Below are 24,296 nucleotides of genomic sequence, written 5' to 3'. Positions count from 1 at the left end.
ACATCAATTAGAAAGCATTTTTTTCTTCATGATCTTTGACAACTATATCTGGTCTATTTGCCTTAATTTCTCTATCTGTGTGTATTGGCATATCCCAGAGTATGGTTGCTTTCTCGTTTTCTGTGACCTTTTCTGGCATGTGTTTATACCATCTTTTTTCTGTTGTTATTCCATAGTGTTGGCATAGCTTCCAGTGTATATAGGCCCTAGCTCTGTCATGTCTGTGAATATATTCCTTCTTAGCCAGGACTGGGCAGCCAGAGATAATATGATTTATTGTTTCTTGTCCATCTCCACATATTCTACAGTTACTTGTTATGTTTCTTTTCATTATGTGTTTTTGGTAATTTCTGGTGGGGAGGCTTTGGTCTTGTGCAGCAATTAAAAATCCTTCAGTCTCTGCTTTGAATCCTGAGCTTCTCAACCATTGCTGGGATTTTTCTCTGTCTATTTCTTTTGCATTTAGTTTAGCCCAGTATTTACCATGTAGGGGCTTTTCTTGCCATCGTTTTATCATGGTCCGTTGCTGTTCTAGTTTTAGTTTGGATTTATTATTATTATTATTATTATTATTATTATTATTATTATTATTATTATTATTATTATTATTATTATTATTTGGGTTTGACTCAGGTTCGGTCTTATTCCTAGTAAGATTTATGTGGGTTGCTACTTGTAACCTTAGAACCCTCCTGATAATCCTTGCTGTCCATGAAAGACAAACTTTCTGTAGGAGCTCTACCGAGCATTCTATTCCAATCTCCTTCAGCAATTTGTCTAAATTTTTTCTTACTGTTCCCAACGTACCAATTATTATAGGCACGAACTTTACTGTTCTCATGTTCCAAAGTCTTCCTATTTCAAATTTTAGGGGATTGTTTTGTTTTGCTTTGCTTTTTCTTCCTCTTTCTTTACGATCCTGAAATCAAACAAGTATGATGGGTCCATTAGTAAGCAACTTGACTTTTCCTTTCCTGTCATTGTTATGTCCAGTTTATTATTTTGTAACTTCTTGTCCGTTTGAATAGGAAAGCCGCATCAATCTTACATTTCCCCAACTCCAGTACTCTTTCGACTCGATGATTGTACCATGTGTCTCCAGCTTCAAATCCATATTTCTGGCACAATTTCCAGTGTATAACTTTTACAATCTCGTCGTGCCTCCATTTCTTATATTCTTCCCGTGCCAATTTGGAACATTCTACCACAATGTGTGCCGTTATATTGTCCCAAGTTCCACAGGTTTTACATTTTTCTGACACATTCTCTCCATATATATTTTTTCTCAAGTTGTTTGTTTTTATCGTTTGATCTTGAGTTGTTACAATTAGGCTGTTTCTTCTTTTAATTGCCCCTTTTTTTAACCAAGCCCAGGATTTTGCTTCACATACGTCTTCAGTGGCTCTCCAAAACTGGCCATTCATAGGTTTCTCTTCGATCTGTCTGAGGTGCTCTCTTTGTATTTCATTCTTGTCCTTTTCTCCTAATATGCGCTTCATCACCTGTTCCTTATTCACTTTACTCCATTCTTGTCCTTTTCTCCTATTACGCGCTTCATTATTATTACTCATATACACAAAACAAATTAGATTGTTGGAAAAGAAAAATTCCTATCATCGAGCTACAGAAAGTAACCTTAGATGCCCAGAACCCGCCTAAGTATCCTAGCTGTCCCTAATAACACTGTTTCTGTAGCTGTACTAAAATGGGTTTTATGCCTATTTCCGCTATCCATTTATTCAAATCTTTAGGAATAGTTCCTGACGCACCTCGAACTACTGAGATACATTTTGTCCACACTTTCCATAGTCCCTGTAATTCAATGGACAGGTCCTGGTACTTTGCTATTTTTCTGTACCTCTCATATTGATTCTTTTACATCATTTGGGACCGTAAAGTCAATTATCTGGTACTTTCTATTCTCTTTATCTATAACTATTAAATCAGGTTTTCTAGCTTCTATTACTTAGTCAATTTGAATGTTAAAGCCCCACGTCTTATATTTCTTACTTTATAGGACTTTACTAGGTTCATGTTCATACCATTTATCAGTATATTCAAATCCTAGCTTTCTACGTAACTCCCAGTGAATTACTCATTTTTATAGCTAATACTTTGTCTTGTCAGACTCTGATACTCATAGATACTTATAACACTCTCTCTTTCAATGATTTTAATGCCTGGCCATCTGATAATTGGATGCTTTCACTGTTGACTACCTGTCTCCTTCTCATGATAAATATTGCACACTTATCTATGCCAAATTCTATGCCTATATATTATTATTATTATTATTATTATTCAGTAGTTTTATTTTTATAACGTGCTTTCACTTCACTACCGAGCGCAGCTCTGTGTGCCTTGGGTATGTGCTGTGGTTTGCTGTGATGCTCTTATGGTTACTGTATTTGAAAGTGTTTTGCGTAGGATGCGTGCAGTGCCCAGTAGTGCAATTTTCTGTATGTTATATATATTTGTAAGTCCTGGTGTTTTTGTTATGTATTTGTCTGAATATTTTTTATTATACCTAAGGCACCTACTATGATAGGAATTGTTTCTGTTTTTAGATTCCACATTTGAGTTACCTCTATTTCCAGGTCTTTGTATTTTGAAAGTTTTTCCATTTCTTTTAGGGAAACGTTGTCATCTGCTGGTATTGATACATCAATTAGAAAGCATTTTTTTCTTCATGATCTTTGACAACTATATCTGGGCTATCTGCCTTAATTTCTCTATCTATTATTATTATTATCATTATTATTATTATTATTATTATTATTATTATTATTATTATTATTATTATTATCATCATCATTATTATTATTACTACTACTACTACTGCTACTACTATCATTATTATTAAGACGGCGAGCTGGCAGAATCGGTAGTACGCCAGGCAAAATGCCTAGCGGCATTTCGTCTTTACGTTCTAAGTTCAAATCCTGTCGATGTCGACTTTGCCTTTCAATTAAGGGGTCGATTAAATAAGTACCAGTGAACCACTGGGGTCGATTAAATAAGTACCCGTGAACCACTGAGATCGATGTAATTGACTATCTCCTCCCCAAAATTTTAGGCCTTGTGATTATAGCAGAAAGGATTATTATTATTAGTAGTAGTAGTAGTAGTAGTAGTACCGGTGAAATACTGGGTCAATGTAATCAACTAGTCCCCTCCGCGCAAATTTCAGGCCTTGTGCCTTCAGTAGAAAAGATTATTATTATTATTATTATTATCATCATTATTATTATTTATTATTATTATTATTATTATTATTACCTTTGCACAGCTTCTAACGCTGGAGATGTATTACAGTGTCGGCTGTTCACTTCCAACGAAACCAAGGTTATTTAATGGCGCGTTAGATGCTCTTTAAACTCACAACACACCCATACCTCCATCAAAATTTCAACAGCAACAAGAACAAAAATAACAACTTAAACGAAAATCACAAGCACACTCACAGTGTCGCAAAAGCAAGAGAAAATCAACCACAAAATCAGTGCATTAAATGCAAACACACAAGAAGAAAAACCACGTCAACTTCACTGTTGTTCAAAAGAGCAGCATTGAATTGATGTAGGAGGTAATAAACAACAAAAACATTGCCTCCAATAGGAAAGGCTTTGAAAAGCTCTTCTGCAAAACTCCCAAAGATAATACAAATTCTGGGATATATAGACAATACAATCTCTGAGCTTATTAGAAAGATGCCAAATAGAAATATATTGCAAACGCCCTTTACTTTAAGACTTCACTCTTAATCAATGAGGAGTCTGAATCAACTGACTTCCTCAAGAGCCGAAACGAGTGACAAGGGTGCATAAATGGGTGCGGCTTAGGGTTAGTCTGGAAGCGAGGTCAACGATCACAGGTCTCGTAACATAGATATGGTAGCCATCAGCGAGGCCAGAATCTCTGAAGCGCACTGCTCGCGCCTATTTTCAGTGACTACGAGATATTTTCATCGAATTTCTTGTCAGGATCGGTCGACAGAATAGAAGAGTTGCACCGGAAATCTTTATATATCAAGTTTCGAGTAGTTTCCTGGGTTCCAGACGTGAACGTCAACGATAGAGGTGCCTTTAAAAAAACGGCCATCTGAGCTCCGACACGAGCAGTAGGACCAGATTTCTTCGCTTGTCTAGAAACTTTACTTACTACTAATAGGAAATTAGAACTGTCTTTTAGACACACGAAGGTGCTGTAAGGTGGCTAGTACATGCGATTAATTAGTTAAGTGGAGGTTGACGGGACTAATAACTAAAAACTCGAACTAGGGCGCCCTGAAGAGAGAAATTACAGTAGAATCGATATCGATCATCAAAGTGTTATCAACAGAAAGAAATAGATTGGAGGGAAAACTAGTTAGAAGAGATGATAAGTAAAGACATTGTGATTGATGTGTTAGCGGCAAGAATGGTGCTCTTGATCATTTCTCCAATGACTGTTGCGTAATCAAAGCTAATTCCAGTGCGTTTAAACACGTGGAGACAAAAGTTGTTTGATGGGCCCGAGTGGTGGAGGTGCGACGTAGCCACAATTCCACAATCAGGCCTTTGACAGATCGGGGTAGACACGTACTGGTGGGTTTCAAGCTGATGCTTGCCGCTTACCAGTAGTATTTTGCCCAAGTGTTCGGAGCTGATAATATGTTGGAGATAGCAGCAGATTGTCGCGAGATTCTGCGAAAAGGCTTCCAAAATACAGGAAGCGTTGATCAGTTGCACAAGGCACAAATCGCTCTCTTTGGATGATTTGTACAATGAATTCTACAAGGTCATGCCAGAATCGTTTGACGAGCTATGAGCAAGCTTCTGCTGCTACTGGCAGCAGAACGGAAGAATTCTTAGAGACGTGAACCGGGAAGTGGTAACGTTGCTGAAAAAAAAGACGCCGACATAAGGGATGTCGTAGCCATTTTTGGTCTATAACTTTGCTAAACAATAAATTTAAAATTTTCGCGAAAGTGTCAGCACAACAGTTGGCGCTTGACGTCGGTAGTCTATTCGGGGAAGCGCAAATGTGCGCGATCCAGAATGAGTCCATCCACAACCACAACTTTATGCAATATATCATAGAGAGGATTGAGAACAAAGCTGGCTTCGGCAATTTAGATCTGTTGAAGCTTTCAATAGAGTCGTCGACCATTGTTACGTGTAAACTGTCCTGAAATCGACCGGATTCGGAGTCGTTTTCAGAGGCTAGATGCACAGCCACTTCTCGGAAACATTTCTCATCGCACACTGGGTTTGTCTAGGCTACCTTATCTCACCTATTTTGCATGTATTCGGTCTTGAGTCATTACTGCTAAGATGGAACATTTTAGCGGCATAACTTTCGAACTGGGACCCGGAAGGACCGTGTCAGTGTTTGCGAAAGGTGTTACCTTATCATCATGGTGTAGGACACCACAGAAGTGGAGACAGCCACAACAATTCTAAAGGAATACAAGACAGTGGCAGAATCCAAAATGAACGTGAACAAGTCGATGGTTATGCAGCTAGGCACCTGGAGAGGCGGGCCCATATTGTCGGACGTCGCCGTGGAACGTTGAACCGGTGGACGGCTTAAACTGCTCGGTGTCTGTTTTGGTCTCAGTCTTTAGATGGAATGGAATTATGACGAGTTAACGAACAAGCTGGTGTTTTACCCAGAAATGGGTTGAGAGGAAACAGTTTCTGTAAGGTCAGGTAGAGGTAGCGTAAATAAACAGCATACATAGAAACTGAACCGAAGTAATAAGAAGTTATAAGAAATAGGACAAAAACTGAATCGCAATTGAAGAGAAAAATATCGATACAGTTGAACAACATGAAGGTAACCAATGAAAACACAGTTCACACAGTGGCATTTATAAATAAAACAAAGTCAGCGATAGTCGACACCGCAAAAAAATATATGACAAAACAGTTTTGGAAAGCAACCAACCAAAACCGAAACCATCAGCCATCAAAAGATATAACATAAAGACAACGTAACAAAATAGCAATGGGAACCAAACATTGAAAAGGATAAATAGTTACTCTAATCTATAAAATTAACACGAACACTGAACAGGAATCAATTTTCATCTAGAAGTGAAATAACGTAAAACCGGAGTTTCTAAGAAAAAGAACTTGTTTAAATGTGTGACTGTATATTTGTGTATATGTGTACCCTTACGTATTCATATATATATATATATATATATATATATATATATATATATATATATATATATATATATATATACATATATGAACACACACACACACACACACACACATATAATATATACAATATGTATACATATATATATATACAATTAAACCTTGGGAGAGGCATTATGCCGGTAATAAACACACGCACTGGTTGAGGATAAATGTTATAGAAAAACCAGGGAGATCAATTAGATCAATAATATGTAAAACATATCCCTTCAGAAGAACAAGGTGTGTTGAGGAGAGTTGCATTGTGTGCAAAAATAGTCCTGGTGCCAACTGCAAAGCCAGAAATGTAGTCTACAAAATAAGCTGTATGGATGGTGAGTGTAAAAACAGAAACACCACATACATAGGTGAGACGGCAAGAAGTTTGGCTGAGCGTGTAAACGAACATTGGAGGGACTATAATAATCAAAAACAAACCTCGGGGCTCTACCAGCATGCCAAAGAACAACATGGTGGTGTACTGGACAGAATTAACATAGAAATCCTGTCTAGACACCCCGGTGACGCATCGTTGCGACAAATACAGGAGTCGGTCCTCATAACTGAAACGCAGCCAATTTTAAACACCAAATACACGTAGATGAGGGCCTTACAATTGCCCATGGTTGCATGTGTTGTTCACACATATGATGCGGAATATGAACGTAAATAAATTAATTAAAAAGTCTCTATCTGATCTGATATAAACGAAATTGTTACAAACACACATATGGACGCACATACTTACATATAAGCACGAACACATAAGTACGTGCACACATATGAGCGTGCACACATACGAGCTTGCACACACTCACATGCTCATACCAAACAGTTTCGAAACAACGCCAAAACAACGCCAGATCATATATTCAAAATAAATGGAAGTGGAGAGACAAGTTACTGAAGAGATTGCAAGAGTGCAATGAAATAATTTAACAAAAAACTATATAAATTAATAAAGGACTGAACCAGTGCGTGTGTTTATTACCGGCATAATGCCTCTCCCAAGGTTTAATTGTATTTCTTTCAACACACGTATCCACATCAAGAATCTTGCACACGAAATACACATACGAAATATATATATATACATATGTATATATATCTGTATGTATAAATATACATATATATATATTCATGTGTGTGTGTGTGTGTGTGTGTGTGTACATGCACATACACACACACACATTCTTGCATAAGGACAGGATGTATGCCATGTAGAAGAAAGAGACTGAAAATTGTTATTATTTATATAATAATATTCTATGATTATATCTCTTTCGTAAATAGCAGCTTTGAGATAACATAGTTTTCGTTAAGAGGTCGACAATGAGCAATCTTACTTGTGGAATTTACATTGTCACTGATACAGACTTGGATCCGGTACCTATGCTGTCTATTATTTTGGTGTCACATTATGCTGGCATCGAATCTATCTTGTCCACAAAATAACTATGCCAAATTTTTTGTCGTTTGAGTCAATTAGTAATTTTCAAAATTGTTTCTTCGCTGTCGAAACATTATTCTAATGTAATTAGACGTATCATTTTAGAAAAACACAACTACAATAAGTGGTATAAGATGGAGTTCGAGTTGGTGGGTTGTTTAACTCTGCAGTCTTATGATAAAATGCGTTTCAACCGGCAACATTCTGTTTTTTATTCTGATTTATTTTACCCAATATATATTTCTTCAGAGAGGGTTGTATTATATCAGTAGGATTGCGTTGTATTGGTATTTCTAAGTAATCGGCTAAGCAGATGCTCTACACATCACACTCATTTTTAATAATAATAGATACATATTATGATTATAATAGATATATATTTATCTTCAAATTTTAGTGGCGGTACAACAATATGTCCACCGTCCAAAAACTGGAACCATGAAAAAATACAAGATTGCGATATGACTTTTAATGTCGATCTTTGAAATCTATAAATCACTGAGCCAAGTTCGCAAATAGACGTAAACCAGATGATCCATTTAAGTAAAACAACTAGTAATAAGTAACGAGATGACATGACAAACTACAAACACCACAAGAAGTATGAATTTGACAGAGATTTTCCAAATAGGCTATGGTGGCTGATGAACTGCTTCCAACGATAAATTTACCTACATGGAAAGTATTCTGGGTGTTCGGGTATCAAGATGCGCCAGTGCTTCATAGGTACATGTGGACGGACTAACCGTGTCCGCTTCTGTTGGTTACGCGCTGCACGAGGACAAGTTATTTGTGAGGGTCGCTCTCGCATATTGGCCGGAACTAGGATTCGCACTTGCCCTAAAAACAACCATTAGTTTTCTTTTTAGTCAAGAATAGTAATATTTAGAGAGACTGTCAAATAACAATTATTTAGCACTAACATATGGGGATGGGAATAAGGAATTTAGTGATAGCAAAGGAAAGCAATTGCACTGGAATAAAAGAAAAGGAATAGTTTAAGTGACCAGAGACTAATAACAGAAAAGTTCACTGGAGATTGACAACAGAAGTTGTTGAGGCACTGTAGTAGTTTGCCACAAAGAAACGGGGTAATTAGGTTTGTTATAGTGAAATTTGGTAAAGAGATATTTTGAGATCCAATTGATAAAAGGTATCGGAATTTTGACAAAAAAGAAGCTTGAAACAAAAAGGATTTATAGATTGTATAATAGCTTAGGTTGAATAAAGAAATAATAGAAATATAATTAACTTACAGAAGGTTTTCCTTCAACAAGAAGTTATAGACTTTATTGAAAAAAAAACAGGAATTCAGGGACAAAATACAAAAGTCTCAAGGGTGTAAGAGTTCAATAAGTGAGTTGTGTGCCCCTTAATCTATTGGGTTGTAGGAGCATTTGTTTGCCATCCCTTTGTATGTTATTTATCCACGGAAGATATTGAACTGCGTTATATGACAATAATATTAACTAATGCGCTATATGACAATAATTATACATTACTCCACTGCTGTTATTTCTCTAGTAATTAATTGTTTACAGCTAAGTGGGCGTGATCATTTAAAGGTCAAGTACTTTAGCCAGACGCATTTCATTGCCGGTGAACAAATACAAACAAACCATCTCTCGACTAATTGACTAGATTTTTATAGAGTCGTTTCATCTGCACTTTCAATTTGCAAGTGGCAGATGATAAATGATAAAATAGCAACTGTTTCAATATGGAAAATATTGGGGTTCAAGAGTGAAACGTCAAATATTCAGTTAAGTTAGCAAGGTCCAATGACAGCACGTATACACTGGAGTAAAGGCAACACAAGCAAAAATGAAAGTCAACAGAAATTTAATGAAGAAAAACACGTGTTTAATAAGGAGAGATGTTTCATAGAGGAAACAAAACACGTCACTAAGAGTTAAAAACTAATTTGAAGGATGAAACAAAACGTTCACTCAGAAGAGATCAGAATGTCAGAGATAAATCATATGGGTATCAACGACCGGGCAAAAGTAACTCAATCATAAAACTACAATGTTTCAAAAGTATAAAAGTGGACGAACGACATTAGAACAATATAAGACAGGAGATTAGTTAACAGCAGTACCAACTTGAAATATTGAAATATCTGCAATGGTTTATGATGGAATGGTTTAAATTAAAAGATACCCAAGAATGAATGTGAAAGGTACGGAACATGTTCCAATGCAAGGTTGTTAAATTTATAGATTAGGCTACAAGATCTCATTGATAAAATCCAGTATTGATTTGTGATAATACATAAAATCATAACTTTAAGGAATGACTTAAAAAAACGTTATGGTGTGAAATAATGATTTGTCACAAGGCAGACATTTTCAGGAAAGGTTCGGTTGACAGCCTTCTCCAGTATATAGTTGTTATTAAATTTGACTACAGGACTGGGTTAAAGTGGCATAGTTCAAAACCGCAGGTTATTCAATCAACTTTATCAACCAGTCTACTACCTTAATTTTTACGAAATAATAAGACGTAAAAGAAGATAACAAATGACGGCCTTTAAAAATATGACCATAACAATAATGAAAACATAAAATAATAAACATTTTGGGCAGAAACAAATATCAATAAGAATAGAGAGATACCCAGAATACTAGATTGAATGTATTCGAAGATACACAAAAGGGGATATGCAAACAAATTGAGTACTGCACAGTAAAAAAAAGTAGAAATGTGCATAAATTTATTTTAAATAAAAAAAAACTTCAAATATAGCCCCCGGTAACACCTTAGGAGCAACTTAAGTTGAAGGTGTTAGAAAAATACAGAGTGTGAAACCATACAACTACAGTTTTGTAACTCATGAGGTAATAAGGCACCTCGAGCAAATCAGCTTGACGGTATCTATTTTAAGAAAAAGAAGGCGTTTAAACTTTATATTATACCCTAACAGAACACTTTTCAATTATATAATGGTGCTAATGCTTAGAGCAATGGATTGTACTATGCATGATACTGATTTGCAATTTGTAAAGTATAATGTCTATTTGAAAACTTATTGTCTTCACTATGGATATCCTGTATTGTCAATAACGAGATACTGGCCATAAATATTTTAGTTTCATCCCGATGTGACCAGCTGCAACTCCTGGGAGCAAATAACGACATGATAAATGATAAATGATTTAATCTTGATAATTCGAGGTTGAGAATGTTAAGATGATTTGCAAAGTAAATGTATTTTGAGGTAAAAAGAATACAGAATATTTATTGATGGATGTAAAAAATATTGGGACTAAAATGAATATTCATAACAAAGAGATAGAAGGGTAAAACAATGCAAATATTTGGAGAATCTGGTAATCAACAGAAAAAGGATTTTTCGATACAAACAAGATAGAACGGAGAACTGGCCGAATCGGTGTATCTATTACCAAGATGCTATGCAATATTCAGTTGCGACCCTTTGGAATGAAGCTGACTTCACCTTTCATTTATTAAGGTTTGATAAAGTATTTAAGAGTAATATATGTGGTCGAGTTAATCGATTATACCTTTCTATAAAATTTCTGGCCGTTTACCAATATTAGGAATCAATATTATAAATTAAGTGATTTCTAAAATTGACAGAAGGTCAGAAATTATGTAAGAGATATACAGTCAATAAAATTGCCACCAGTATTTTACTGATTTGTATTTCATCGATTCTGGAAATATGAAAGTAAAATTGGCTTTGATGTCACTTAAACTCAGAAACTAAATAGAGCAATGTTATTTGCATGTCACTCTCCCGATTCTGCTAAACCATCTTCTTTTTTAGCATATAATCAGAGAGAGAAGTGCAGCAACTATGTCACATTATTTTTCCAGATTCTTCGAAGCTGGTGGGAGGAAGGAAGTTATCCTCGAGCTAGTTCGATGTTTGCAAAAGAGCAAACTCCGAAAAAAAAGTAAAAGGCATGATTTGAACTCAAAATGCAGGCAGCCAAAATAATTGTTGCAAGGAATTTTGCTCTACACCTCAGCGATGGTACCAAACTAGATAATAGGTACAATTAAAACTACAATTACAGAATTGCGTTTTTTTGTAAATATTCGGTATAATGAAATATATTTAACTATCTAAAATATATATACAGGGCCAAAGGTCACTTGACAGTAAATCAAAATTCCATAAATATTATCTATAATTCTGTATTGACTCGAATGGAAAAATGTGTCGTTCAAGAAGGACTTCAGTTTGAACAATCTTCATGATGTTTCATATTTAGTTGCTTTTATTTAATTTATTCAGTTGTTGAACATGAATATATCTTGAAATTGAATGGTTTTGATATACTGTCAGGTGACTTTTGGCCAACCTTGTATAGCGTTGCTGTTAATTGGATCTTTGATATGCCCACAATCTCTCGTTATAGAGATCCATTCGACGCCATGACTATATTTCTAACATGTATACTTTGGTTTAGTAAAAATTCTACATTTCGAGTAAGCTTTCGTGTAAAAATTATATTTGATAGTTGCCTACGTAAATCAAATATACAAATTATCTTAACCACTTGTAAGATAAATACATTTATAGATGTTTTTATGTTCTCAGCTGAGTTTAGCAGCCACTAACAAGAATAACAAACCAATATTGCTTTAACAAGACTTAAGCACTACTCTTATGTCGGGTGGAAGGAGCATTGACCATGACTATCAATTTCTCTTCAAGAATGATGACAACAGGGCAGTTGATGTTCAATTTCAACATGTGTAAGCAAATGGCTGTAGAAAAATTGCAGTCAAAGACGGAATTCGAAAAGGCTACGTTTAAATAGGTAAGGATTATGAAAATATGTTATTTTAAGGAAAGAAGTGTGACATTATGAGTGATGAAAGGTTAGATGACTGGATGGAAGTAATATACAAATTTTCAGTGAAATTGAAGTCGGTGAAAGAAAGTGAAGTGAGGAAACTTCAAACATACTTTGATAAACTATGTTTTTGCGAATTGTGCAAGGAGTGTGTATAGGAGTTAAGTTATTAGTTTTGAAGGACATTTTAATGACGATGCAACAAATTGACTATGGTTAGAAGTAATAAAAGTCATGCTAGAGAATGTGATAAAACGATTTCAACTATGGCTGTAAAGAAAATGGGAAATATTTTAAAAGGACGTAGTTTGAGAGAAACCTAAAACTATTTTTCGGGATAGATAATAAGATTTTTCGGAGGGTGAGCATTCCAACAATGAAACAATGAAAGGATTTCAGGTATGAAACAGTTTGGCAAGATTACCGCATAATGTTAGGAATAGTAAGAGTTCAGGTAGGTAATAACAAAGACACTGTTATATGTTAACTGAATGTCATTTGAGTGTGATGACATGTCTTTGAAACATGATAGCAAAATTACTTATAGTCACATCAAAAGACACTTAGTGAATGAAAGGGACTAAAATTCGGGTTCTGACAGTATTTAAATACTTATTGATTTCTTTCATAAGCATCAAGCTTAAGACATTCTACAGATGATAATAGAAAGTCATGGTTCCATTTCCACTACCGACATAATTCCAACTAAACTGCGACAATATCTGTTGAGAATGCTAAGAATAAATACATGGATACATACAGGGATACATACATGGCTACATGCTCTATATTTTAAAGGGATATAAAAGATGGTATTGTAACAGTCATGAGTTTCCTTCCGTGAATATGCGCCAAAATAAAATGTAAATTAGCCTTAAATGAGTATCGAAACATTTACGCGAACTCAGCAACCCAAAAACTTACCTTTTACTCTTCGGCACTCGATAAAATATAAGAATAATAATTTGTTCAGGACTGGACTGTGGCCATGCTGGAAACCTACATTCAAGGATTCTTGTTTGATTGTATTAGTCCCTATACTTTGTTTGGTACATACATTATCGATCTCGTAAAGAACAAAAGAAAAGGTAAATCTGGACGCAAATGAAGTGGCCGATACTAAATTAAAAACACCGCAACTTACCGCACCAATTCTGCTGTCCCTTGCTTACAGCCGCGTGCACACGTATACATACACACACATTTATATATATATATATATATATATATATATATATATATATATATATATATATACATATATATATATATATATATATATATATATATATATACATATATATATATATATATATATATATATATATATATATATATACATATGTATACACATATATATATATATATATATACATAAATATACATATATATATACATATGCTTATATATACATACATACATACATATATATATATATATATATATATATATATATATATGTATGTATGTATGTATGTATACATTCGTGCACACGCGTGTGTATGATGGGTTTTTGCAATTTTTGTCGAGCTAATTTCACTGAAGAGGCCATGGTCAACAAGAAGCTATGATGGAATACATATACTAAAAGTAATGCAAAGTAGGATCGAACCCAAACCTTCGTGGTTGTAAAGCGAAGCTTATAACCACACGGCGATGGATATATCAGTCCTCCATCCATCAAAATATCTGTTTATTATTCATTTAGTTTAGTTAGAGAATGCAATAGAGGCCTAGATTTCAGATTGTTTAATTTTCCAGGTAGTGTTTCAACATATTCCCTCTCATACTTCTGAAATCTCAACTTGCATTCATAGCTATCATCAGTACTTGATCTTTACTATTTCAGTTGAGTGTATTCTAGCTAGTTGCATGAAATATTCATTTCCCATTGATAGACATCTCAAGCATTGCCATTTCTGTTTGAACATTCATTTCTTATGAATATACTGTTCGAAATCAAGGCAGTCCTTTCGTTCTTCTTTGTAAGTGGCAAAACTATGCATTAATCCCTTGATGGAACAATAATTAACATTGCGCGTTTTCATTCAATGTTTCGTATCAAATTCATTTAACAATACAATTCCATTTAACAAACTCCGAGATTATGTTTTTACTAGTAAAAGCAATAGAATTATGAGCTTCGGTGAAAGAAAAATCTGAACAAATGGTGAAGACACTGCCTGGTCACTTGACTTCTGAGAAGCAATAGTCAAATCTCCCTCATACCTAGCTTACCATCTAACCTAGACGTTGGACAAGGTAATTCGGGGTACAATGACCTGAAAATAAGATGGGATAGAATGCCTTAGATTATAGTTCTACTCGATCAAGAACGACGTAGAACCAAACGATAATGTTTTCGGCTATCTTTCCTGTATCAGTAAGATCTCTAGAACTGCTGCACATCTCTGCTTTCCAGAGCATTATGCCAATAGAGGACAAATTTTCCCTTGCATTTTGCACAGTTCTACGGTTGGCTGTTATCAATACTAGTAAATTCCACAAAGCTTCCACTGTTGTGAGTTATACATCTTTTTTCCAGAACTTTTGTTCCAAAACCTTTCCGGATAACTGATTTTCCAAACAGAGGGTGGTCACCGTGGTGAAAACGCTCTAAATTAAACAAATATTAAATTAACATAATTAAATGAAATACAAGTACCTGCATATTAGTCTAAATGATCAAAGTTTATTAATACTGTAATGTGCAAAAGCTACCAGTAAAAAAGGCTGGCAGCATCAAGAATTTGTAGTTCCTGCTTGTTAACGCATGTGCAGCATGCAGCCAAAACTAACAGGGTTGTTGTTCTTTAATCCCAAGTCAGCCCTGAATAAGATGACTAGTGATCAAAAATAACCCATCCCTGGCAACTTTGTCCTTCTCTCAAGTACTGTATAACTAAGAATACATTTACTAATCTACATTTTCAAGACGGTAGTGTGCAATTTGAGAGGAATTTGGTTACTATTCCTCGCAGGGTCAGTAACTCAACAGGATGGTTACAGGTGTTGATTCCACGGTCTTTGAAAGTTTCTCTAGGTAATCTCACGTGTTTGACAATACTAGATCCGCATTGCAAGAACTTAATCACGTAAAAATAGAACCAAATCATTCATCCTCAAAGACCAAGCTGCATACTCTATTCACTGATACATGAGTGGGCCGCTTCGTCTTACTGTCTTTTCAACTCTTAGTGAAATGATCCCCTCACCTAAGCTGGCAGGCAGCTTACCGTCTCTACTGCGACCTGTTAATTATTCCTGCTGATACTTGTGCATTGGACTTTGAACTAGATAGTTCAATCGTTTCTACCCAGAACTGTGAATCTCTCTAGAGTTTACTCCTTTTTATTTTGCTATTGTTGTTCTTCAACCCCAAATCAGCCCTGAGACATCAGAATTATCATATAAAATGTTCTAGCTGTGACCATCTCGCCTTTTATTCAGCAACAATATCATCCATTTTCTTAAGACGGGCAGCTGTGACCGCAATTTCTAACGGGCTATGCGATCTCAGTAACTTACATCGTTAGCTCGTCCATTCTTACGCTTTTGATTTTAGCATCAATCTTTATCAATCTAGCCAATATTAGAGAGAGGCTTATAGATTTCATGGGCGTTGATACACCTCCTCTGATTAATTAAAGCAAAGCATAAATAACTTAATTAATACGAGATAAACTAGCTAATAATAACTTAACCTGTATTGAATGACAACCTTTATTCAGAGCAGAAGCAAAATAGTCGAGAGGCACTGGAGTGATACTCGTAGGGTCGTGAGCCCAAAACTCCATTTCAGAAATTTCGTTCATTTCTAAGAGCAGAACACTCTATTCTGTATTTCCGAAGAACATTGAGATGTAACTTGTTAAGGTTATCTCTACAGATTTTCCAGAGAAATTATAGCCAGCAATGATTTGTTACGACGCTTCGTATCCGACTACACCTAAATATAGCACATACACCCATTTTTCCATCTTCTGTCGCATTATTGCTTACATTAGGTGTGGTCGGATACGAAAGGTCGAAGCAAAATCAGCACTGGCTATAATTTCTAAAGAGAATCTGCAGAGATAACAACAACAAATGATTTAGTAGCACTGCTAACACAGTAGAACATAGTGTTTAATATAATTTGTAGTATATCATGATTGCATAACGAAACACGGCGTCTCTACAAGGTATTGATTCAAATGTAAAGCTATAAAGTGAGAATACTACCTGCTTTAGAACGGCGTCCCATGCAGCAGAACATTTATCTCCTTCACTTACGCCAATAAACCAGAAATAAGCATCGCCTTTAATAAATACCTCATTGGAAGAGTGACCTTTCTTACATTATTTACTTACTGCAATAGAATACCGTTCCCGGATTCAGAATCTTAAAACAAAGACAGCAAAATTTCGCTTAACTTAATGTGATTAACATTTACAACGTGGTTAATATGTGTAATTTAATATAAGATATACTTGATTACAATTAATATATCAATTCTCAGGGCCTCAACTTCTGGACCTGGCTTTTAGTGTAAGTTCATTCATCTGCGCTCCCCTTACATCCTTTGTCAGTTAGTTTACTTTTGTGAATTTTTAGCACGTTTTTCCTCTCTTAGTCTCAATACTTCAACAGACCCGATTCTTTAAGCTTGCCCAACTAAATAAGCTGTTGTTGCTGCTATGAAAAAAGCCAGCCCTGACTGAGCAGACCAACTATCAAAAAGCATTCTAGCTGCGACCATCTGGCTTTGTCTTCATGGCATAGTGTACCCCGATGAACATTATGCAATTTCTTCTTTTTTATAACATGATAGGGCATGATGATTGGAAGAGCATCTTGTTATTACTTTTTTCAGATCGAACGACTGCATAAAGTATCTCTCGTTGGGTTTTCCTAGTGTCTTAAGTAAATATTTGAATATCCTTTATCAATACATACAGATAATACAATTCATTAAACATGTATATATTATGATATACATTGTGATATACGCCGGTGACGGTGAAGGCGCAATGGCCCAGTGGTTAGGGCAGCGGACTCACGGTCGTAGGATCGCGGTTTCGATTACCAGACCGGGCGTTGTGAGTGTTTATTGAGCGAAAACACCTAAAGTTCCACAAGGCTCCGGCAGGGGATGGTGGCGAACCCTGCTGTACTCTTTCACCACAACTTTCTCTCACTCTTTCTTCCTGTTTCTGTTGTACCTGCATTTCAAAGGGCCAGCCTTGTCATACTTTGTGCCACGCTGAATCTCCCCGAGAACTACGTTAAGGGTACAAGTGTCTGTGGAGTGCTCAGCCACTTGCACGTTAATTTCACGAGCAGGCTGTTCCGTTGATCGGATCAACTGGAACCCTCGTCGTCGTAACCGACGGAGTGCCAACCAAAGAAGAAAAACGCCGGTGACGTTGTTGCTGTTTCTATTCTTCCCCCTTACCCATCGACCTCAGGCAGCTGTTCCTCACTTTCTTTGTCTTTTTTTCTCTCTCTCTTTCTTGCTCTTTTTATCTTCTATCATTCTCCTCTATCATCCATTCGCTCTGGTTCTTTTCACTTGGTTGTATGGAAAAGACAACAACAAACGAATGGAAACAGCAAACGTTCACTCCTATGCCGGTGAACAAATCACTGGGGTCAACATAAGCTAGAGCGAAGTTTAAACTAGTTGGAGACAAGGTAATTTCTTTACTGCTGATACCACGATAAATTTTCTGTTACAAGAAGACCCCTAATCCTTTCTAAAAAATATATAAAATTTCAACAACTATTAAGTATGCCAGAGTCCAATTTACTAAGATTTCGTAAAACAGTCATTCTTTAAAATTTTCACTAATTTCCTATTTTTGCAAAAACTGTGGCGATACGAAGCTCAAAATATTACAGTAGCGTGACATGCTAGCAACATAATGAATCTTTGTGATACTGTGACGTAACTCGATGCTCTGATATACTGCAATAATATGAATTAGTGCTATATTGCACTAGTTTATATCATTGGTATAATTATAGTGGCATAATTATTGTCGGCGGTGATAGTGGTGGTAGTTGTGGTGATTATCTGCAGATCAATCTTGATCAAGCAAACCTGTAATCAAAAGCTGTTCAGCTGTGAACAACGTATTTTTTCGGGTTATGTCTTCAATTACGTAATCCAATTTGTCTTTCATGTATTTAAGACAATATGATTCGATTTTTAAGGGATTTGACAACTATTTCAATCAGGTCAAGTGAATGCGTAAAGATTTCTTCATAGGCTCGGAATAGTGACGATATTGTTGATGCTCAGTTCCAGTTTAGTCTTAATACAACAGACCATTATTCAAAAACAAACTAACTCTAACCATCTTGTTTTGCTGTTGGGAAAAGTGTATCCAGAGTTGTATTGTCTAATGACTTATTTTTTCAAGAGGGACATTTGGTTATTGCCTCAAGTAGTCCGAGCGATCGCGTAGTGACATCTTCATTGGGTTGTAGTGGTACTGTGATACGCTAAAAAGCTGTAATAGATTATGGTATTGTTAAATGAGGTGTTACAAGATGATACATTGGTGTAGGGTTTCACAATAAAGTGATTTGATTGTCAGTATTAAAATGTGCTACGTTGAAGTTTTGTGAAACGCTGATATAAAGAATTCTGTCCCATCTAAGATATAATCTCTAATCGGCTACAAAAATCTGAATCGAGAAATTAACACGTACCTAGCATGTAGCTAACATGTATTTATTTCAAAAATTGTTATCTGTCCGTTAGACTGGAAAACTTAAACTTTCAGCAAATAGTACAGGCCATTTAGATTCATAAACCAGTATTTTATGACCCCTAGTTGACCCAACAAGAAAGCCTATGTGGTCATTCAACATACTAGAAATAGCAGTCAAAGCTCCAACAACTGTCTTAAAGGCTGTTTGTGGGGCAATAAAACAATATGTTGATAAAACATAAGTTTGGTTGCCAATACTAGGAGCATCTGCAGAGTAGAAAATTTTATACGTAACACAAATAGTTAGATGACTATTCGCCAGCGAATACCAGGCGTTCCAAAATATAACTGACCGAAAATTGATTGCAGACGCATTGAGTACACCCATTTCCAATATACAACGAGTGGTTGGTGAATAGAGTCGTGAAGTATTCTGCCTTGACCAAGCTGACGGATTCTCACCCGACTGTGGGTGGTTTTTTTCATATTTTGTTTAGTTTTGTTTGTTATTTGTTTTTTTGTTTTTTTTTTCAATTATAGCATGCTTTATATATTCCTCGCTTTATTCTGCGCATTTACTTTACAACAATTTTTAAACATTTCCTTATATTTATAGCACAACATTTTTGATCCATCCCATTCTTTCTATATAACTGTTTTGTTTTTCCCCAATACATTTTTGAAACTTTCATGTTTCAAATTCTCCTTGTATGAATGAAAGATTCTTTCTTGGCAAATCAGGAAGAAAAGATTATTATTAGCAGAATAGTTAGAGCATTGATTTTTAGTTACGATTCGTGGTGTTTTGAATTCAAATACTTCCTAAGTGATTTTGCCTTTCAACTTTCTGGGGGAGATAAAATAAGCACCGGTGAAATGCGGGAGTCGATTAAACCAACTAATCTCTTCATTCAAATTTCTGGCATTGAGCCAACGTAAGAAACTATGCTGGTGCGAAATATTGACAGAATCCTTAAACCGGCGAGCAAAATGCTTTGTAGTGTTTCTCGCGGCACTCTTATGTTCTGAGTGCAAATTCCACCAAGGTGAACTTTGCCTTTCATCTTTCCAGGATCGATAAAAAAGCACCGTTAAGCGCTTAGGTTGATGATATCGATTAATCACCTCACCTCAAAATTGCTGGCTTTGTTCCAAATTCAGAAACAATTGTTATTATACGAAAGCAATTGCACGCTAATTTAATTAGCAGGGATCATCAAATTTCAAGAATTTCACCTTAGGATTTGTGCAGAAGACAGGATGGCACTTTTCTTCAGGTTGGCAATAAGTGACTCATCATCATCATCATCATCATCATTTTTATTATCATCATCATCATCATCATCATCATCATCATCATCATCATCATTATTATTATTATTATTATTATTATTATTATTATTATTATTATTAATAAGGCGGTGAGCTGGTAGAATCGTTAGCATGCCGGACGAAATGCTTAGCGGTATTTTGCCTGTCGCTACGTTCGTAGTTCAAGTTCTGCCGAGGTCGACTTTGCCTTTCATTCTTTGTGTCGATAAATCAAGTACCAGCTGCATACTGGGATCGATCTAACGACTGCCCCGTTCCCGCAGAATTTCAGGCCTTGTGCCTATAGTAGAAAGGATTATTATTATTATTATTATTATCATCATCATCATCGTTATTATTATTATTATTATTATTATTATTATTATTATTATTGTTATTCAGGCAGTGAGCTGGCAGAATTGTTGGCACGCTTGACTAAATGCTTAGCCATATTTCGCCCGTCGCTACGTTCTGAGTTCAAATTCCGCCGAGGTCGACTTTACCTTTCATCCTTTCGGGATCAATAAATTAAGTACCAGTGAAACACTTAGGTCGATGTTATCGACTAGTCCCCTCTCCACACATTTCAAAACTTGTGCCTATAGTAGAAAGGATTATTATTATTATCATTATTATTATTATTATTATTATTATTATTATTATTATTAAAGCGGCGAGCTGGCAGAGTCGTTAGTAGGTCGGGCGAAATGCTTAGCGGTATATCGTCCGTCTTCACGTTCTGTGTTCAAATCCCCCTCCCCACAAATTCCATGCCTTGTGTCTATAGTAGAAAGAACTATTATTATTATTATTATTATTATTATTATTATTATTATTATTATTGAGTGAGAGATCAGTGCATGCCATTAAAGTGGCACTGGGGCAAAATATATGAAGCCCAGTATACCCACCATGACTACCCGTCTGATAAGGGTACACCAGGCACATGCATCACAACCATATGTGCGCGACATGGTGATCTCATATCAAGATAAACAGCGCATGACCTCGCAAGTGGGGGTCCAGTTAGAATTTTCTTCAGGTCGAGTAACCCATTCCACTAAAAAAGGTCCCTGAATAAGGTTTGTTTAAGGATGTTAAGCAAAACACCCATGTTTCCAAAAGTTAATTATTCAAACCCCAAAGAATTCCTCTCAACACATGGCTATGATGCTCCCCCACTACTTCTGCTCATGATCAGAGATGCACATATCGTCAGCCACCAAGGACATACTCAACTGGTTACGGTCAAACAACTGACAGCCAAATCTGTGGTATTGAGCAGAATATTTGCTGTAGCCCATCTTTTATACCAAGACAAAACAATGTACATGGTAACACTTCAAATCAATTAAGATCAGAAGCCATGAGAGCCACTGCCTGGTACTGCATCCGGGCATTTTATTATTATTATTATTATTATTATTATTATTATTATTATTATTATTATTATTATTAGGGCAGCATGCGGGTAATGCTTACCGACATTTGGTCCGTCTTCCCGTTCTGAGTTCAAATTCTGTCGAGGTCAACTTTCGGGGGTCGATAAAATAAGTACCAATTGAGGTCGGTGTAATCGACTTCATTCGTCCCCCGAAATGACTAGCCTACTATCAAAATTTGAAGCCATTATTATTTTATATTGGGATTTGGCGACAAGTCTCCTTAAATCTCAAGAATCTTTCATAAGATTCTTACAAAATATAGGATGGTATTTTTCTGCAGGTGGATAATGTGAGTTTCAATTCCAATCTCTTTTTCAGTGTTTTAAGTAGCATTTTGTGTGTTGTTCCTGGTGCACCAATTACTACGGGAATAATTGTTGTCTTGGTCCTCCACAGTCTCCTCAGCTCTCCGGCTGGATCCTGATATTTTTTAATTTTCGCAATTTCTTTGGTATCGACTCTGCTATTGTAGGAAATTGCAAAATCAATGATCTTACACTGTTTATTTTGCTCTCTAAAATCACGTCTGGTTTTCTTGCCTCGATAATATGGTTAGTCTTTATGGCGATGTCCCACAAGATTTTGTAATTCTTCTTTTCTATCACAGCCTCTGGTTTGTGGTCATACCGCTTTTCTGTTGTTTTGAAGCCACACACTCGGCTAACATCCCGTACCTGCACAGTCATGTCTGCATTTATACTCTTTTTGTACTAGTATACTGCACTCACTCAAATTGTGATTGATACTCACGTCTTCTTTCCTACAGATTCCACGGTTGCTGTCGGACTGAGTTGTGTCGATCTTTGCCTTTATCAGATTTCTTCTAAAGGCTTGTTCCTGAGCGGCTATAGCTAACGTTTCTGCTTCTCTTTCTAAGTTTCCGTCGGTCAACCAAAGCCAGCAATCTTCATTTCTGACATTCCCAGTTTGTTGCATGAATTGGCCATGCAGTTCATTTTTTTTCCATATGTTATTCTGTTGTCCTTCTTTTTCTCTTTAAATTCTTCCACAGTTTCAACTACTTTTGGAGAGCCTCTCAATGCCGAAAGTATTCTTTCTTTATTCAGCACAACATAATCTTTCTGACCCAGTATCATAATGCTAGCATTGTCTTCCGCGCTCAGTCATCCTCTACCCCCTTCCCATTTTGACTGAAAGAGTCGGTCGATATTACTTTTTAGGATGGAGTGCGTTTTGCATTGTTGGCAGTTTTCTGGTTCTTCCATCCAAGTTCTGCAGCTCGATCTTTGTCCATTTTAGAGAAGGGGCAGAATATCTCAATACAGGCGTAGCCCATATATTTATGGTTTTAATGATATTTCTCTCCATTTTTGTTTCGATCATCTTCCTAATTCTCCTCTTGTACTTTTTCATGACTTCTCCCTCAGTTCTTATTTCCATGGTCCTATCGTCTTGCACCGCTCCTAAGTATTTGTATCCCTCATTATTCAGCAGCGACCGAATGATTTTGTCTTGTGGTTATTTTATGCTATCAGAGGTGGTATAAAAATTATTATTATTGGTATTGTTGCTGTTGTTGATGCAGCAGCTGCTACAGCTGTTGCTGTTGTTGTTTTCTATTCTGCACACAACATGCACTGCAGGACATTCCCCACACCTGATGTAGGCTGAAGATAACTACGATGATGCACTTCAGAAAAATTTCGCTCCCTCCAGCGTTTCTTAGTAGTATTTTGTGCGTGTGAATGTGTGTATGTGTGCATGTGTGTATATATGTGTGTGTTTATGCATGTGTGTCGACATAGGCATTGATAAGAGGATAAGAATTTCAGTTTGCAATTGTGAGGATTCAACACATACTGCGCGGCATCTTAGGTCAATCCATCTAACATAACTTCTAGTCGAGGCCCCTGGATAGTGCTTTCTACTATAGCTCCGGGTTGACCAATGCTTCATGAATGAAACTGCGTGGAAAGCTGTCGTGTATATTCATATGTGTGCGCTTGCGCGCGCGCGTGTGCATGTGTATCATGTATTGTGTATAATCTATTTACATATGAAGTACATATACACACATACATATAACATACATATATATAGTGCATCTATGTATGTCTGTGTGCATGCGCGTGTGTGTGTGTGCGTGTGCGTGTGTGTGTGTGTGTGTGTGTGTGAAATCAGCAATAAATATTCTTATGAGAAAATATATGGACACATGTGTTTGCTTAAGTTTGTTTTTCTTTTATTTATATTAAACGACAACGAATGTCACGTAGCGACACTTTGATTCTATTTCATTCTATTTTGTTTAACAAATATGATTAAAAAATTGGGAACTTCGACTAAAATTGTATTTTGTGGGGTATGTTGTTTGTGTTTCGGATTTTTGGTTTTTGATGGGTTT

At 36.0% G+C, this 24,296-nt stretch overlaps 1 protein-coding gene across 2 annotated transcripts in view; it reads right to left on the bottom strand.

Moving 5' to 3' along the window:
* The window catches only part of LOC106868056 (fibrinogen-like protein 1), a 64,383-nt gene that overhangs the window by 26,967 nt on the left and 13,120 nt on the right, over positions 1-24,296 (bottom strand). The window contains exon 2 of one of the 2 annotated variants that reach the window (XM_014913166.3): positions 8,317-8,481. The exons of the other annotated variant lie outside the window; for it this stretch is intronic. Within the exon in view, the coding sequence (XP_014768652.2) occupies positions 8,317-8,481 (165 nt within the window). The remainder of the gene's footprint in view (positions 1-8,316; positions 8,482-24,296) is intronic. 2 annotated transcript variants of the gene reach the window in all.

Source organism: Octopus bimaculoides, chromosome 3, assembly GCF_046866305.1.
Source record: "Octopus bimaculoides isolate indiv1 chromosome 3, ASM4686630v1, whole genome shotgun sequence".
In the NCBI taxonomy this organism is placed as follows: domain Eukaryota; kingdom Metazoa; phylum Mollusca; class Cephalopoda; order Octopoda; family Octopodidae; genus Octopus; species Octopus bimaculoides.
This window is presented reverse-complemented; position numbering and strand designations above follow the sequence as displayed.